The sequence below is a fragment of the Daphnia carinata genome, chromosome 6 (assembly GCF_022539665.2).
Source record: "Daphnia carinata strain CSIRO-1 chromosome 6, CSIRO_AGI_Dcar_HiC_V3, whole genome shotgun sequence".
Taxonomy (NCBI): domain Eukaryota; kingdom Metazoa; phylum Arthropoda; class Branchiopoda; order Diplostraca; family Daphniidae; genus Daphnia; species Daphnia carinata.
Genome location: NC_081336.1, coordinates 2,460,594 through 2,477,522, shown reverse-complemented (window position 1 = coordinate 2,477,522; position 16,929 = coordinate 2,460,594). Strand labels below are relative to the sequence as shown.

Here is a 16,929-nt window from a genome sequence, read left to right as displayed (position 1 = left end):
TGTCGATTAGATGTGTCACACAGTTTCTGTACCAGAGCCATTAAACTCCTATTCATTAAGATTTGCGTAGGGAAAGTTCAGGCTCCAATAATCAGAGCCAACTGAGGTCTCTATGTGATCTTGAATCATCTCCTGGATTTGGCGGAATGTTGGCCTTTCTTTTGGGTCGATTTTCCAGCAGTCCATCATGATTTTCCCAATTGTATTTGTCGCATTTTCAGGTTTCTCCATTCGGTAGCCATTTTGAATTTCTTTTACCAGTTGATGGCTCACATCCATTCCTTCAAATTATTAACAGAGATCACTTTTTAAAAATTTCATTAATAATGACTCACTTTAAAGTTTTCTTACCTGGATACGGAGCTTTTCCAAGGGAAAAGAGTTCCCAAAGGAATATCCCGTAAGACCAGACATCCGATTGGCTAGAAAAGATCCGGTCCGTAAAAGATTCTATGGCCATCCATCTGATTGGCATTAATCCCTGTCGATGATAAATTTTTAAAATATTTGTTGTCGATTATGGCCAAGTAGATACCTGTCCTTTCTTCTCGTAATTACTATCCAAGTACATTTTCCGAGCCATTCCAAAATCTGCCACTTTTACGACTCCGTCGTCGGCCAGTAAAACGTTGCGAGCCGCCAAATCGCCGTGAATAACCTTTAAAGAAAAAAACATCGTGCTTTCATTTTTTAATTCATAGGAAAGTATAGTAGAATCTATACCTTTTTGCTGGCCAAGTAATCCATTCCCTTTGCTATTTGAAAAGACCACGAGATCAAGTCTCGAGTAGAAACCGATCGAATTAAAGTAGCATCCGAATCTTCTTGGTAATGCCAAAATGATTTAGGCTCTTGAGGATCATAAACGGATTCCAAAGCTGAAAAAAAGGGAAAAATTTCTTTTTCTGTTTTTTTTTAACAATGAATTTTTAAAATAACTTGATTATACTCACGAGAAATTTTTGAATTTTCCAATGTAGAGCCCGTTCGAGTTAATGCAACGTCACCGTATTCGCTGCAATTAATCAGACTATTTTAGAGGATGAATTTACGTTTCGTTTGAGGTAGATTAAATTTTACATGGAATACCAAATCGCTCGACGTTTCATGCAAAAATTATTGAAAGAAATCCCAAAACCAATATTAACAATAACTTTAAAAAATGCGAATACACCCAGGTAACACCATGTCAATAGAAAATTTTCAGCACGTGTGGTTACGTGGGCGTAAAAAAACGGTCTCACACGTTCAGTTTTCTAAGTAAAGCAAGAAAAAACTTAAATATGTACCTAAAGATTTTGTGCATTTCGTCATCCGATTTCATGTTGCCACACTCGTCCATTAGATTAATAAAACCATGACGATGATTGATAAGATAGGTTTGCAAATTGCCAAAGCGACAGTATTCGACAATGATAAATAGCTCCCCTGTAAACGAGTACAAAAACGTCAAAATCACACGCATTCATTTTACCGACGTCTTAAAAAAAAAATTACCTTTTTTGATTTGTTTTGTACACGTTCCGAGGAGATTGACGACATTCAAATGCGATCCCAAGTGCATTAGAATTTTCATTTCGCTCACCAGTGCTTCTAAGGCAGCGACGTTAGTTTCTGAGCGAACCATTTTGACGGCTACTGTTTTGACGTGTTCATCCGAGCCTTCAATCCCCACTGCTTCCGCCTTGACAACTCGACCGAAGCATCCAGCACCCAATTGTATTCCTATATTTGTAAGATTTGAAATTTGCAATTTGAAGCGCTCGTGTGCGAATAACAAACCGAGGGCTAGTCGATTTTTGGGGAATTCCCATCGCTTATCGTAGGGTAGCAGTTCAATTTGCTCTTCCACTGATAGATGTTGGCTGACATGTTTGAGGTTGCCTTCAAGTAGCTTCTTTGCTCCCTGAAATAAGGGCTTTTTCTTTTGCGATAGAAAATAGTTGTAGTATTAATAAAAGGCAATTCGTTACGAAAAAAAAAAAACTGCATAAAAAATGATTACCTTATCCAAATAAAGTTTGATGCCAATTCCGATTATAATTATTAAAGCGGCCAGATTTACGGATATGGGAATTGCAGTTGCGCTAGTTTGTGTTCCAGCGAAAAAGACGGTGAAGTTTCTATGCCTCAGCTCTCCAAGGCTGTTGTTCCACCAGCAAACGTATTCCCCTATTTCATCAACGGTCCCGTTTAATAGCAAAGTAGATGAGCTGCCAGACGAGTAAACTATTCCTGGGTATTCCTTGTCGTTCTGAGAAGTCATTACAAGATGTGCGAAACCAGTCAAGTAAAAAATTTTATTTATAAATATTTTTCACCTTGAGCCATTGAATGTAATTTCTTTGAAGTGATCCCACACACGTCAAGTTTTTGGCATTGCCGTTCTCCAATTGAACGAAATTATTTATTGAGTTATCGCTTCTTTCTGCAAAGGACGGTTCTCAATTCAAATGTAATTCATTCAACGAATCAAGGTTTACCTTTGACACGAAAAGAAATTTTTTTTGACATGGTTTCCTTATCTTTATTGACTTTGCAGTGAAAGGTAATGTTGTCGTTCAGGGTTAAATCGATCAGTTCTATGCGACTTTCGTAGTATCTCCATACTCGTTCACCGCCGGAGAGTATTGTTTTAAAGCGACGGGAATGCAATTCATTGTAATACTCTGTGTTGACTGACGATAGGAAAAGTAATTATTCGAATCTTGTCAATCGTCCGTTGATTTCTCGTTACCTTCGGATGTGTTTGTGTTGTTGATAAAATTAAGTATACCATCGATATCGCTGGTCTGCTGGTAAGCCCATTCCGGAGGCGAGGATAATTCACGTTCGGCGTGAGTGCGGCAGATTAACGTGACGTTACTTCCTTCTAGCGGTTCATCTGCTTCACCATTTCTTACTAGTTCAATACCTTTTTTGTTTTCGTTAAATTGAGCCATAGGGTTTTAGAAAATCAATTTACACATTATTTTTTGAGAGGGAAAAGAAACCTTTGACGTAGATCTGAAAGTATTCCCAGTCGGTGATATTGTTCATTGTTCCAAAACATTGGTATTGGCCAGAATCACCGATGGTCGCATTTGTCAGCATCAAACCTCGTTGTGGTTCCATAGACCATTTTGTGTTCAGCTCGAAAAGCAGGTCCTATAGAGAAAATTTATTTGTTCAATTTTCGTTGCATCTTGTTTACTTGTCATTCTTACATCTGAATGTTTCCACTTGTAGCCTTTTGCAGTGATGTGAGAATTGCGGATGAGATGGAACGTAACGTTTGGATGTGTGGGTCTGCAAGGAATGACAATTGAATCGCCCTGTTTGCAAGCGTATTCGTGATAGAGCTTTTCGTCCAAAATTATGAGATCTACATCGTCTGATTAATTTGTTTACAGTTAAAAAAAGAACAGTCAAGCAATTCTAGTAATTTTCGACGTACTGTAAACGTAGATATATTGCTGACTATGCCGAAGATAACGTGTCGCCGAGTGTACGTTACAAGTGTAATCTCCAGTGTCTATAATTTGGGCATTTCTCACAATCATTGTAGATGTTGCATGAGTTTTGTTGCTGGCAAAGGTCTTATGAAGACGGTCAATACCTGCATCTGACTACAGGATTAAAATGTCAAAGAAATGGGAAGTAACAGCAGACGTATAAAGATAAATCGCGGGAAGAGCGGGAAAGGGCGTAGGAGGAACAATCTGAATCTTGTTAATAGACCATTCTCTTAGCAAATTTTGTAGGGAAAGACATGCCAATTTTTTCGGGGAGTTAAACATTAGTAAGATCTAAGTTTGAATAACCTACCGGATATTTTGCAAGGTTGTCCGGCAATGTCCACGAAATGTTACCTTCGTGATCGTACGTGCAAGTTAGCATGAGATTCGCACCTTCTTTGACTACCTGCTGCGTGCCATTCGGAGTCATTACCAAATCTCCAACTTCTTCCCCTTTGCCACTATTTTTACTAACCACCAACAAATAGAATAAGAGCCGCACAAACTGTACTGAAGCATTTTTTCGTAACAGGTGATCAGTAACTCCTAATAGACTCATTGTTAACGCACACGGAAATCCTAATATAAATATCTTATTATCAACGATGCGCCTTTTCCCTGTCAAATCTCTAACTATGATCCACCAGACAGGTACGAGTGCACACCGGGAAATGTCTGAGGCCGAGATCCATGAAGCACTGTTACTTATACTTACGCGACAGAGGCAGCGCTGGTTGGAATGCTAGAGCATGTAGTCCTACGAACCTTATCGGGATCAAGGATATCAAGAAAAGGTCTACTTTTTCCTGAATCCTGAATGCCAATTCATATTGCATGATTAGCTGAATCCATCGTGCACGAAAGTTTGGCTTCTTTCGTAAAAAGTTGTTTTTCTCTTCTAGAGCTTGTCACTCGTAGTGCGTATTGCTCCCGAGAATTTCTGCAAATACGGTAATTACGTCCCAGTTGTTCTCTCTCTCTCTCTCTCTCCTTCACACAGCAGAGCAACAACATTTCCTCCACGCCCATACCATAGATCATTATAGATGATCAGCAAAAGGTTAGATGATCACGAAAGGAGGCAGCATCTCCTTGCGCACATTTTCCTTTTTAAGGTGCATTGAGGTTTTACAGAGAGCAATCAGAATCTCAACATCTAAAATTACAGTCGACTGTCGTTCGATAACCACAGCAAATATGAGGTTAGGAAGAAACTCTTTCATTAATCTTTGTTTTCATGACAGCGCAGGAGCTTTCTTGAATTTCCGCAACAAGGAAAAAAGAGGTATTGGTGTCAGTAAGATCTGAATTCGGCGTCCTGTCAATTGACTTTGGTGCTGAGGGCTTATTTGAAACGTTTCGTGTGTTTGCTTTTTCTTGGATCTCGAAATCCTTTAGCGATTGTACATGTTCTCGTTGAACGTGATTCTTCTTTTGTTTTAGGTGCGTGACTTTAGCGGTCCGTGTAGCGTTAGTAGACGCTTCTTTGAGCTCTCAGCTGATCTTTCTTTTTTTTTATTTTCTAACATTCATTCGGTTGTTTGCTCTTGTGTCGACGTTTAACTTCGGTTATTGGCATCTCAATCATTATTCTGCAAAAAAGCTTATCACTATCAAGAAAAATTGAGTTCAGATCTGTGTATCCGTTCTGGTGCTCTGGTTATTCCCGTTCTAATAAAGTTTGCATTGTTTACAATACGCTAGTATCCGATAGACCTATATGCAAACAAGCTGATCGTCGTTCTCTATGTTCTATACTAAAAAAAAAACCATCATTCGTTTTAATTTTGATCTGTCGTTTATTTCTTTCTTTTTAGCAACGTAGCACGGGATTTCCAGCAACACTTGTCAAACACCGTAAAACCAACAACTGCAAAGGAAAAAGATTTCGGACAAGATGTGTATCGACGCTCCTATAATATTTGAACCTTGAGCAATATCAGTTCCGAGAGATGGCCGTTTACAAAGAAGTTCCTACGGCCACCGTATTATTCTTTAGTTATTGAGCTACTGAACAAGGTAAGCAGACATACATTTCTTGCGTTTTATTTTGTTGCAGACATCACATTTGCATTTGTTAACTGTAGATATAATGGGGATTCTTGGATTTTCGTTATCGTTTTGGCGTCGTTTTGATTTACTGGTCTCATTCTTTATAAGCAACGTCCTTCTATTTCAACCGCACTTGTGATTTATGTTCTTTCTTTTGACGGAATGTCAAAGAAAGGTTACACTGCCCTGATTAAAAGAATGTAAATGCTCCCAGAAAAGATCCAATTCTGTTCTGGCGGCTTTTGCCTTTGGTAATGGAAAACTTGGCACGATAAATGAAATTTAATAGTCTACATCGCAATTAGAAAAATTTGCTCACAATTGTGGAAGCAGGGACTTGCTATAGCGTTGTTTATTCATTTTGAAAAGTAGTTTTTATCAGCTTTGTGCATAACAAGAGCTTTGCTTTCCACTACCACATGCCGTGGCTTTTCTAGCCTTTAACTGTTCAGTTTAATAACATAAACAGTACACACATGCCAAGCTGATTATTTTGGTCGACCACGCGTGTGTGCACTAGTCTTGTTGGGAATAAGAAATGTTACCAGACACAAGTACTTAACATAAACTGTTTTAGAAAGCCACACGTTCTTATCAAAATTCTTCACAGAAAAGCCAACCCAATCGCTAATGGCTAACAATAACATGGCAATTGATAATTTTATGGTTTACATGTTATTTCTGACCTTGAAATGCCAGGAGGCAAACACTGCAAAATATTCTGGGAGTGTAATCTTAGTCTCACATCCATAGGCTGGTGAAAATTTAACTCGATGGTAACTTGTCTTGGACTTTTTGGTTGCGCCGTGTTTATTAAGCGAAATTAGGGTCGTTATATTTTTGGCCGATTTTCTGATACAGGCATCCATAAGCGTTATTTCTGTGTTAAAAATTGATAGTATCTCAGTCGCTATAGCATTTTAAAACTAGCTGTACGTAAACCAGCTAAGTTGGTTAAGTTTGTTTGAGGAAAATTCGCGAGGAGTGCTGTTTGGGCGAAATTGGCTAATGGTGGGATGTGCTAAACTTTTTAAATTCAAGACACTAGCGACGTCACTTCAAGGGTCACGTACATATGCATTTGTTTTGATTGTGACATACATTCCTCACACAGTTCACTCGTTCTGCTGATGTTTTAGAGTTCCAACAGTGCTATGGACTTTGGGACACTGAGGCCACTTGTACTGAACTTGAAAAGCAAACACGAGATCGTGAGTATATAAAAGGGAATTTTCGTTTAATGAAGACTTCCAATCGTTTATTGAATTTCTAACTGTTCATACATAAAGGACTATTTCTGCCATGAATAATTCAGTTGTTATTTTCAGGAATTTACTTTCGCTCTTGGCAAGCTGGTCCGTTTACAATGAACAAAATGCAGTAAGATGATGAAGTTTAAAAAAAAATAACAATAATTTTTTATTTTAATCTAATATCGTTTAGAACGGCGATTTGATCAGCGATTCATCTGGGCTAGCAAAAACTTCCGGATCGCCTCGCACAGACAATCCCTTTATTACGGCGAGCATCGTGACAACTGTTCATGATTACAGAAATGAAGTGCCTACGGCTATGCATTCTTATGCTGCTGATGATAACAGGAATTACAGAACAGGTGAAAACACAATGTTTGATGGAACTGGCCTTCGTGGCAAAATTAGCGGGGACGACATCAATGTGCTCATCTCTAGTTGGGACTTCCTCAAAAAGCGGCTGAGTGATTTTGCACCCAAAATTTTTCTAAGGTAATCCCCCTTTTTTAAAAATGTAGTTAAACGAGGCAATTAATAATTGTAATTCATTCTATTAAAGATATTTCTCCATCAGGCCGGATGCAAGGATGATGTTCCCAGCATTTGCTCACGTAACTAAAGCTGAGCTTCCATACAATCGTGACTTTCTTAGCACAACATATAACTGTATCGCCAGTTTGAACTACATCATACCGCATTTAAGGTACAGCCTTCCTGAACAATGCCCGGCTTTCGCCAGCCTGAAGAACAAGTACAGCAAACTCGACCTCAAGGTAATAATCGCATTAAAACTTGAATGGTTTATTTTTTAGCTCTTGCTAATTGGATTTGAAATATTAGAGGCTTGAGAATATTTGGTTGAACGTCACGCAAGAAGAAATGGGCGATAATTTCACTGACGTCATCCGTGATTCTTGGAAGAAAGTTTTTTTTGCTTTTTTCAAATTTACTTACGAATGAAATCTTTACTTTTTAAATTAAAGACGCTTTGTGCTTTGTGCTATTGCCACTTACTAATTGGCGTGCGAATTGATCCAATGTTTAATAGGATCTGGATATAACGATGGTGGTCATTTATTTGCAAGAACCCGTTGCACTTGCAGCCTTGTTGTGATATTGAAATTGAGCGGGATCAAAAGCAGCATCAAGCATTTCTATATGTAGAAACAAGCACTCTTAATATTATGGCGAGGAATCGAGAAAGCTGAGTAGGCAAACTTTTGAAATCTGTTGCTGAGGGACGATTACCGTGAAGATGTAACAACCCAAGTACTTATTTTGCAATGTTATTGCATTTTGAAAAGATAAACAAGGCAAGTAATCAACAAATTTCGGGAACCCGACGTTGTACAGTTTTTCATTATCGTAGCTAATTTAAACATGATACGGGTTTTCTACTATTTTATAGGACTCTGCTTGAGTCAAATTTTAAAACAACATTATATCGTATTATTGAATTACGAGTTATTTGTAGTATTTTGGCCTTAACGCTTATCACACTACTGCATGTTTCGTGGCACTAATAATGTCAAGGAATGGATTGGAAACGCAAATAATTCTGCCTTTTTTCCCAACACATTTATAAGAGGAAGAGTACGCCGCATAATTTTTTTTACACTAAATTCACCGAGGTCTGTTGATCAGTCGTTTAGCAACGGTTACTCGTGTAAGATAACTCACATATAATACTCAAAAACATTACGGCCGACATTATATCGTCTACCGATGAAATTAGAATCGTAGATCGTGGAGGACAGAGGAAGGATGTTAAATAAAATGTTGTGTTATTTATAGTACGTAGTTTGGCAATGCCGAGAAAAATGGCCTGATGACAGGGTTTTGCTCAGTGACCAGTTGACAACTTAATGGAAAGGTGGCATTTGCTTTTAATCTGTGTGCGTTATTAGGAAGTAACACTTCGATCGTTTCATTTTTGATTTGATTCTACAGTTTTCCTATTGGATTATTAGAAAACTGAGTTGAAATTATGGTATGTAATACCTTTTGTTTCCATTAGTTTGTTGTGATGTAAAGACTTTCTACCCAGCTCTATTTCCCATAACGCCATTCCCAATCATTTGTACATATTTACTAGCAATTTGCTGTGCAAATTTTACAACTGTTCTTGCTTGATAAACATTCTTCCAAATCATTTTATGATTTGTCTCCAATGAAAATCCACTTGGTTTGTCTTGCCTCAAATGTAGAATTGTTTGCATAGGAACTATCAAATGAATTTAAAGTCTGTTTGATTGAAACTGTTGGTTTTCAGTTGGTATCTAAGCCGGAATGGAACACATCTGCACCCAAGTAGCTCTAAATAGGGTCATTTAGCCTTACAGGTATTAGACTAATCTACAAACAACATGAATTAATGTGGATTTCTTAATTGTTTATGTAGTTGTAGCCTATGGAATGCTGACCAGTATGTGCAAGTATAGCAATGTGTTATACTAGGTAAAATGACATCATGTTCTTGACAAAATTTTTATAGCTTTTGGCAGGGATTCATGTTTTAGCCATTTTTGCTTTAAACAGGAGTCCTATTCTGTTATTTCTGTGCAACTCAGTAAATAGGTTTTCTTTAACATGTTTTCCAAGAATATGATTCTGTTAGTCATGTTTTCTTGTTTGTTTTTTTTAGTTTGTTAGACAAACATACTGTGTCTGAAGAATGTAAATGTGAAGATAAGAGGAGGAACAGGAGTTAGGCAAGATAGAAACGTTCGTCAACAAGGTAAATGCATATTTTTTTTATTTTTCAAAATAATGATTTGGTCAATACTTTCAATAAAGGCATGGTGTTTAGTGGGAAATCCATTTGGAAAAGCTTAAGGAAATCTTGAGGATTAACTTAACACGAGCCATTTTTGTTGGTACTATCACCTAAGTAAAAGAAATCCACACTCTTGGAGATGGTTAGTCCACTCTTTAAGGACACTGCTTTTCTAAAATGGTTCGATTGCCTATTCATAGGTGGCGTAAGCTAAAATTTCCAAGATGTTTCGGATTCCTGTGCATAGATGGCGAAGGATGTTGTTTTCTAAAATGTTTTGCTTTTCCCTTCATAGGTGGCGTGAAGAAGACCCTGTTTTTCTAAACTGTTACGGTTTTCCGTTCATAGGTGGGAGATCTGCGAACCATCATCACACTGCCCTGAGGGTATAGTACACTGTTGGTCATGTCGCTTTTCCATTGTTAATTTTTTGCTGTAGGTTAGTGCTATAAAACATTTCTTTTAGGACTTGAGTACTTACGAGAAACCTTTTTATTGATTTCAGATTTGCTGTTCAATGCCATTCTCAAAAACAGGATTATATTTTTAAATAGAAATGGCTAGAAGGGAAGGAAATTGTCAAATGTTAGTTATGGCCAACAAATATTGATTTATAATTTTTTGGTTGAGATTCCCAAACTGAAGATGTTAAGTCCTATTCTGTTTAAATTTTTGTCAACAAAGTAAATAAATTTCTTTAACGTGCTTTCTGAAACCATGATTCTGTTAATTATGTTTCTTGTTCTTTTAGTTAAAGAGACCTACTGTGTCTGAAGAATGTAAATGTGAAGATAGGAGGAGAAACCAGTAGTTAGGCAAAATAGAAATGTCACAGTCAAGAATCACAACTGCATCCATATCTGTTTAACAGTGTTTGGCCTTCAAAATGGACTTCCGAAAGCTCCTGTCCGAAGTCTTTTGGATTTCTGTAAGTTACTGAAAAAAAAATAATGCTAATTAATGTTTTTGCTTTCCTTACATAGATACATAATGGCAGCCGTTCGGAAAGGGTTAAGTTCGTTGAGGAGGAGCGTATTGAAACAGATAGCCGATGGAAGCGTTGCCAGAAATTGCCATGGCCCATTTACGTTCCGTCACATTATGGTATTCTTATAAAGAAATTAAAGTGCATATCTGGGCTCCCTTCTTTCTGTGGCCCCGTTTCCCCTTGACTCATAATAAGCCCGTAGGGGGTCATGCCCCTACTGTACGGTATATATAAAAACAACATATACCGAGGTTTGGAGGGCTCTGGCCGGAAAGGGGACGTGGGGGTCCGCTTAGTCCGATGATGTGTTCACGGAGGGCGACGTGGCTATCCACAAATCCGAATTAAAGGTTAATCGCTCCTGTAAAAATGTTCCAAATCTTCAGCTCTTCTTCCGGCTTCTCTTAGCCAATCACCGGGTAATCTCCCCGGTGGGTCAACAAGGCAGTGTCTCCCCCTGCCTGGGTTGACGGCAACTTTTGAAAGGGCTGTTGTGCCTTTTTAAAGTTGCAAAAATAATTGTAATGTGCAGAGAATTGTCAATAAAAATTTTTTTTTTTTTTAAACCAAAATTTATTTATTTTGTTATCTCTGCTTCTTCCTTCCTTTCTGCTTCTGCTGCCGCTGGACGAATAGTGATTTTTTTTTTCTGTGGTCGCAATCCTCGTACAAATTCCGTAACGATTATTAATTTATTAATCACCGTTGACATTGGAATAATGGATTTATGTTTCTTAGTGGTAATGGACTGCAATCCGTTTTGACATAATTGCAGCTGATTCTACTTTGCATTTTCAGTAACTAATCGGTGTCGAACCCAGATATTCGGCATTGCTCGCCAATGCTCAACCATTGAGCTATAGTCACATACAAATTTTCTGTTTTATACCTTTAGTCAATGCACAATAATATTGTGTAGTCAATGTGTGTCGCCTCGCAATACTATATGTCAACCTGATAAGTGTTTGAATATGTGTCATAGCTTATGTGTAGAGTGTCCGGCTACGGAGGCAGAAGGCTGAGGTTCGAATCTTGTCTAAGCCAATAGTTCGATTAGTTAACATTTTATTGAATATGGAAAATAGGATGTCCTGAGATGACTTGCAAAAATGGTTTGCGTCAAAATGTAACTCACGGCTCAATGGCAGAGCATCGGCTTCGTAAGTCGAATGTATAGGGATCGATCCCCATAAGAGTACAACCGCGTAATTAAAGATTTCTAACATTGCAATTGATATGCAACAATTCCAAATGCAGACACATAGATTCGAACTGGAATTACAACCAATATAATATATATAGGACATAACACCGATCGAAAAACCAGTTTCTTGATTTCAAACATTTATATTTATAAAATTATTGACATATATGTACGGGTAACTACCTTATGCGTACTTATACAATACCCATGGCACTTGGCTGGGATTCGAACCCACACATATCAGCTTACGAGGCTGATGCTCTACCATTGAGCTACTTGTGACAATTCTGTAAAGTTTAAGACTTCAACACATTAATGTGACTGTGCGCGCGAGTCAATAGAAAACCAAATCCCAATGGGGGGATATAGGGGGGCAGATGCCAGAAAGGCAAGGCGTCCGCTTCCTAACTCGAAGGTTCCTGGTTCGATTCCCAGGTTAGGTTTCCGATTCCACGGTCTTCCTACCTTCCCAGGTGTCACTATTCCACGGGGCCAGTCGAGTTGGGAAACTTCGTGCGAAGCACGCGAACGGATATTTTGCAAACAGTTAATGTCGTAACTAGTAACAAATTTTAATAAATAAGTCAAGTTACTCTTTAATGAATATTTAGACACTGATATATTTTACAACGGATTTTAACCGTAGGCGTTAAGCCCTTTCAAGATAGATCGTAGTGATGCACATGTATTCCAACATTTGGAAAACGTTTGCATGGTGCTTCATATATTTGAATACATTTAACCTTGTTTACATTTAGTTTGAATTGAACCAATTATATTCATTTGATTCTTTTGAGAATTGAACCCTTAACCTTCGGCGTACAATGCCGGTGCTCAACCATTGAGCCATGAACCATATATTCACCTTGCCTGTTTTTCTTAATCTATCAAGGACAATATATTTACACTTAGAATAATTTTAGTTGCATGGTTCAATATAAATTTATATTAACTCACTCATATTCTGGAAATATTCAATTATGAGATTATCTTTTGGGGATCGATCCCTATACATTCGGCTTACGGAGCCGATGCTCTACCATTGAGCCATGAGTTACATTTCACCGAAAACTATTTTTGCATGTGATTTCAAGACACCATATTACACATTCAATAATAAGAATCACAAAAATGGAAACTGTTTGCTAGGAATATTAACTGGTTTTGAACCTCAGTCTTCTGGTACCATAGCCGGACACTCAACACGATAGCTTCACATACATTTAGTAATCAGACTAACAATCAGTACAGCGATCCGCCATCTATTTCACATTTTCAAAATTGTAAATAACAACAAATATATACAAATTTTGGTTATGAAATGTTTGAATATGGAAATTATTTAACCTCTGACTAGATTTGAACCAGAGAATTCTTGCACCGTAGCCGGACACTCTACATTTAAGCTGTGAAACTTTTATTGCAACAAAGGAGACTAACAAAGCGCATATCGAGATGAGATACATTGACTGTATAATAATATTGTGACTCAAGCTAGAAAAGAGAAAATTTAGCCCTAGAGTTGAGTATCGAACTGGGTTTGAACCAAAATATTCTGGCATCGTAGCCAGACACTTTACAAATAAGCTACGATATTTATACAAACATTGTTCAGACTGGCAAATATCATAGCAAGACTATTCAAACTGAATGTGCGTTGACTCAAGGTATAAAAGATGAAAATTATATGTGAATATAGCTCCATGGTTGAGCATCGGCAAGCTATGCCGAATATTAGGGTTCAATACTCAATAATTACAAAAAGTATAATTGGTGTCATGTGTGTGTGTATGTTTCTGGTATCAATTATGTAAATGTGTCAGTTATAATAAAATGTGTGTGATCGTGTAAATGATTCCTAATAATTAATAATACAAAAATAATAATAAAGTAACCATGGGTTGTTAATGCCATCCATAGACAGTAATCATGCAAGACGAATTAGGAAAAAAGAACCTCATATCTTGATAAAGAAAAAGAAAACATTAATTCCATGGAACAAACAAGTTTATAATTAATTGTAAAATAATACCATTGACAAAATGAGAAAAAAGATTTTTCGAGCAGGAGAAATAGAGGAAAATACTTTCAAATTGAAAGTATTTTCTGTCATTGAAAGTTTCAATGACCGTTTATACTATTTAGATTTTGAAAAAGATTTTAAGAAAAAAAAATTATAATTAAGATGATAGGCTTTTAACGCGGTAAAAATGTTGCTCTTCGTCATGTGACACAAATGTCGGAACTGTTATGATGGCCGTACAGGGTGAGTGTGTTTGTGTTGTCACCATCCAATACAATCTCTAAGCTTGGCATTTTTCTAACTATTTGAAGTTTTTCTTTTTCGAACACATTAACAAGGAGAATGATGGTTAAAGAAGAACCGCGACATCTGTCTGGTTCCATACTCACAAGTTTACATTCATTTATTTGATGTCAAATCGTTCGGTGGCAAAACCTCTGCTTCCAGATGACTCATATTCTGAAAAAAAAAAAAAAAAATGTTAACGATGAGAAAGCTTCATGTAGGAAGACGATGGATAGGTTAAAATATTTGAAACAACAAAAGAAAACAGATCATGTCATAGTTTAGAATGATCGAATAAACGCTCATGAATATTATAGCAGAAACAAATACGATCAACTGAAAGTGTAGCGATCCACGTTCTGATGCAAATGAGAGATTCTTTGGCGCTGTTGCTGTATCAAATTGTAAATGAGATAAAGAATAAAAATATATAGGTGATGAAACAGTATAACCGTAACAATGTTTTTCGCGACTCGAAATGTGTTGTAGATAGGTTGGGTGGGTGTCCTGTCGTGTCTTTTAAATTACGCAATCGATTCGTTCAAATATGTCGTGCGTCGTGTTTGAAAACGTATCAAACGCGTTCGACATAATTGCCCGGAAACGTACCGAAAAGACCAGTCCGTTGACTACCAAACATGCGCGTACCAAACAGAAAGCGCGTACCAAGTGCGACGTACCAAACATCGTCGCACTTTTCCAGCACGCAGATCATGTCGTTCTCTTGTAGTTCAAGCTCGTCATCATTCTGCGGTGCATACGTGTAAAGCGCTTGGTATCTAATATAAAAGCCCGTCTTCGTCAACAACAATCAAAGAAATTTAAATGAAATTTGTAATTTACAGGACTGGATCGGAGCGTGTGTCAACCATCTGCTGGGTTTGTTATACGTGCTGGAGCTGCTCGGTATTGATGCTGAGACGTTGCATTCGCCGGACTCATCTTCGGTTGCTTTAAATTGAAAAATAAATACAATATATAAAAATTACATTTCATTTTAAATGAAAGAAAGTTATGTTACGATCGAAAAGTGTTGCGGTTGCTGGTTACGGTACTGTTCAGCGGAACGGAGAGATCTGTTGGTAATAAGAGCATTGCCCCCTGTGGTTGGTGTCTTGACGCCTATAGTTAAAAGCAAATGAGGAAACAATTAAAAACCACATAATAAATGAAGCAAAGTCTTTCGGTTCGTATCGTTCATATTTTTGGCCCAACTATGAAAGGGAAATGTAAAACATTTTGGAAAAAATACCATACCACCTATGAACAGGAAATCAAAACATTTTAGAGCCCGCGCCATCTATGAACAGGATAGCGAAATAGTTGTGAAAAATACGCCACATATGAACGCGAAATTGAAACAGTAGTTTTCCGCAACCAGAATGGGAAATTGAAACATTCTACACGGCACCTGGAAAAGGGAAACCAAAACACTTCAGAAGTGCAGTACCCTTAAGAAATTGCCAGCTTTTCAAAATGGATTTCCCACTAAACACCGTGCCTTTTTTATAGAATATTAGCCAAATCATATTGAAAAATAAAAAAAAATATGCATTTACCTTGTTGACGAACGTTTCTATCTTGCCTAAGTCTTGGTTCCTCCTGTTATCACATTTATCTTCTCCAGACAATCTTTCTTTACCACACTAAAAAATACAAAAACATAATAAACAGCATAATATTTTTGAAAAATATGTTAAGAAAACCTATTTACTATATTGATAACAGAATAGCGCTTAACATCAGCAGTTGGGAACCACAACCTAAAAAGTATAAATCAATATTTGTTGGCCATCATTACCATATAAAAACAATTTCATTCCCTCCTAACCTTTCTATTTTAAAAAACATTAGCCTGTTACTGATGACAATTAAGGACATCTTGGCAATTACCTTAGCCCTCTCTCTTTCCTCCATATCCAATGTCAAGAAATTGTACCTATTGCAGCAATTAAAAATCAACAATCATCATCACAAGAAACTTAAATTTTAAAATTATTACCTTACAATCCTTGACTATGATCCTGGTGACCCCAGTGGTGACCCTCGTTGCCCAATGGTCCTTCTCGATGGTGTCATAGATTCTCCTACATGAATAAAAAAAAAACATATCAATTAATACTTTTAAATTGTTAAGCAAATACCTTTACGTCCTTGGCGATAATTCTAGATACCCCGCAGCGATCCTTGTCGTCCAGCACGTGTGTATGTACGTGTCCCCTACATACATAAAAACAAAAACATCAATTAATATTTAAACATTTTTTAATGAATAACTTTTAGTCCTTTGCCATAATTCTCATGACCCGGCAGCGATCCTTGTCGTCCAACAGTATCCCTCGGTGGTACTGTGGTCCTCTTAATTGTATAAAAAACAAACATGTTTAGAGGCTTACATTTTTAAGGTATATACCTGGCAAATCTTGGCGTTGATCTCGTTGTTACGGTGATGATCCTCGATGTCCAGCATCCCCTCAGGTCCTCTCCTGAATGCGTACGAAATAGAACATGAATAAAAAAAAGTGTTTGAATAATTTGAAAGAAGAGCATGAATAGTAATTACAGTTACATTTCATTACAACATTCCTGAAAACAAAAATGAATCTGTTAGTTAGCAGTCGGGAGTTTGTTGGGATTGACGGGGAATTGGCAAATTGTGTGAAGAGATTAAACAGAATTGAAAGGATATGTTTTGCGAACGAAAACTACAGGTAAGTAACGCATTAAGCAGTGAAGGAAAATGGCCGAGGTAATGCCGTGAATACAGAACGAGTACGGTGCATCACGCCTTACTTGAAGTAGTCCTAGTCTTAACTTAAACTTAGATTTACTGATCCTTAACTTAATCTCG

At 37.3% G+C, this 16,929-nt stretch overlaps 2 protein-coding genes and 2 long non-coding RNA genes across 4 annotated transcripts; 2 read left to right on the top strand and 2 right to left on the bottom strand.

Moving 5' to 3' along the window:
* Positions 1-32: 32 nt before the first annotated feature.
* On the bottom strand, positions 33-4,056 carry LOC130690474 (mast/stem cell growth factor receptor Kit-like). Its single transcript, XM_059495589.1, is given in 15 exon segments — positions 33-281; positions 352-481; positions 536-658; positions 724-1,015; positions 1,290-1,428; positions 1,498-1,725; positions 1,783-1,924; positions 2,006-2,254; positions 2,322-2,428; positions 2,484-2,678; positions 2,738-2,914; positions 2,994-3,147; positions 3,207-3,373; positions 3,437-3,608; positions 3,778-4,056. Coding segments are annotated over 15 exon segments (2,787 nt in total). The 3' UTR covers positions 33-48.
* A 2,535-nt stretch (positions 4,057-6,591) lies between these two features.
* LOC130690498 (globin D, coelomic-like) lies at positions 6,592-7,770 on the top strand. The gene is made up of 4 exons (XM_057513505.2): positions 6,592-6,929; positions 6,993-7,294; positions 7,362-7,575; positions 7,643-7,770. Exons 1-4 carry the CDS (start codon positions 6,852-6,854, stop codon positions 7,760-7,762), a joined length of 714 nt encoding a protein of 237 aa, XP_057369488.1. The 5' UTR covers positions 6,592-6,851; the 3' UTR covers positions 7,763-7,770.
* A 1,280-nt stretch (positions 7,771-9,050) lies between these two features.
* LOC132088107 (uncharacterized) lies at positions 9,051-9,722 on the top strand. The gene is made up of 3 exons (XR_009421335.1): positions 9,051-9,259; positions 9,447-9,539; positions 9,599-9,722. It is a non-coding gene; the product is annotated as an uncharacterized LOC132088107 (long non-coding RNA).
* Positions 9,723-14,258: 4,536 nt separating this feature from the next.
* LOC130690508 (uncharacterized) lies at positions 14,259-16,361 on the bottom strand. Its single transcript, XR_009001023.1, has 8 exons — positions 16,223-16,361; positions 16,081-16,165; positions 15,910-16,017; positions 15,793-15,841; positions 15,638-15,724; positions 15,100-15,200; positions 14,922-15,029; positions 14,259-14,857 (listed from the first exon to the last, which is right to left on the bottom strand). It is a non-coding gene; the product is annotated as an uncharacterized LOC130690508 (long non-coding RNA).
* Positions 16,362-16,929: the final 568 nt, after the last annotated feature.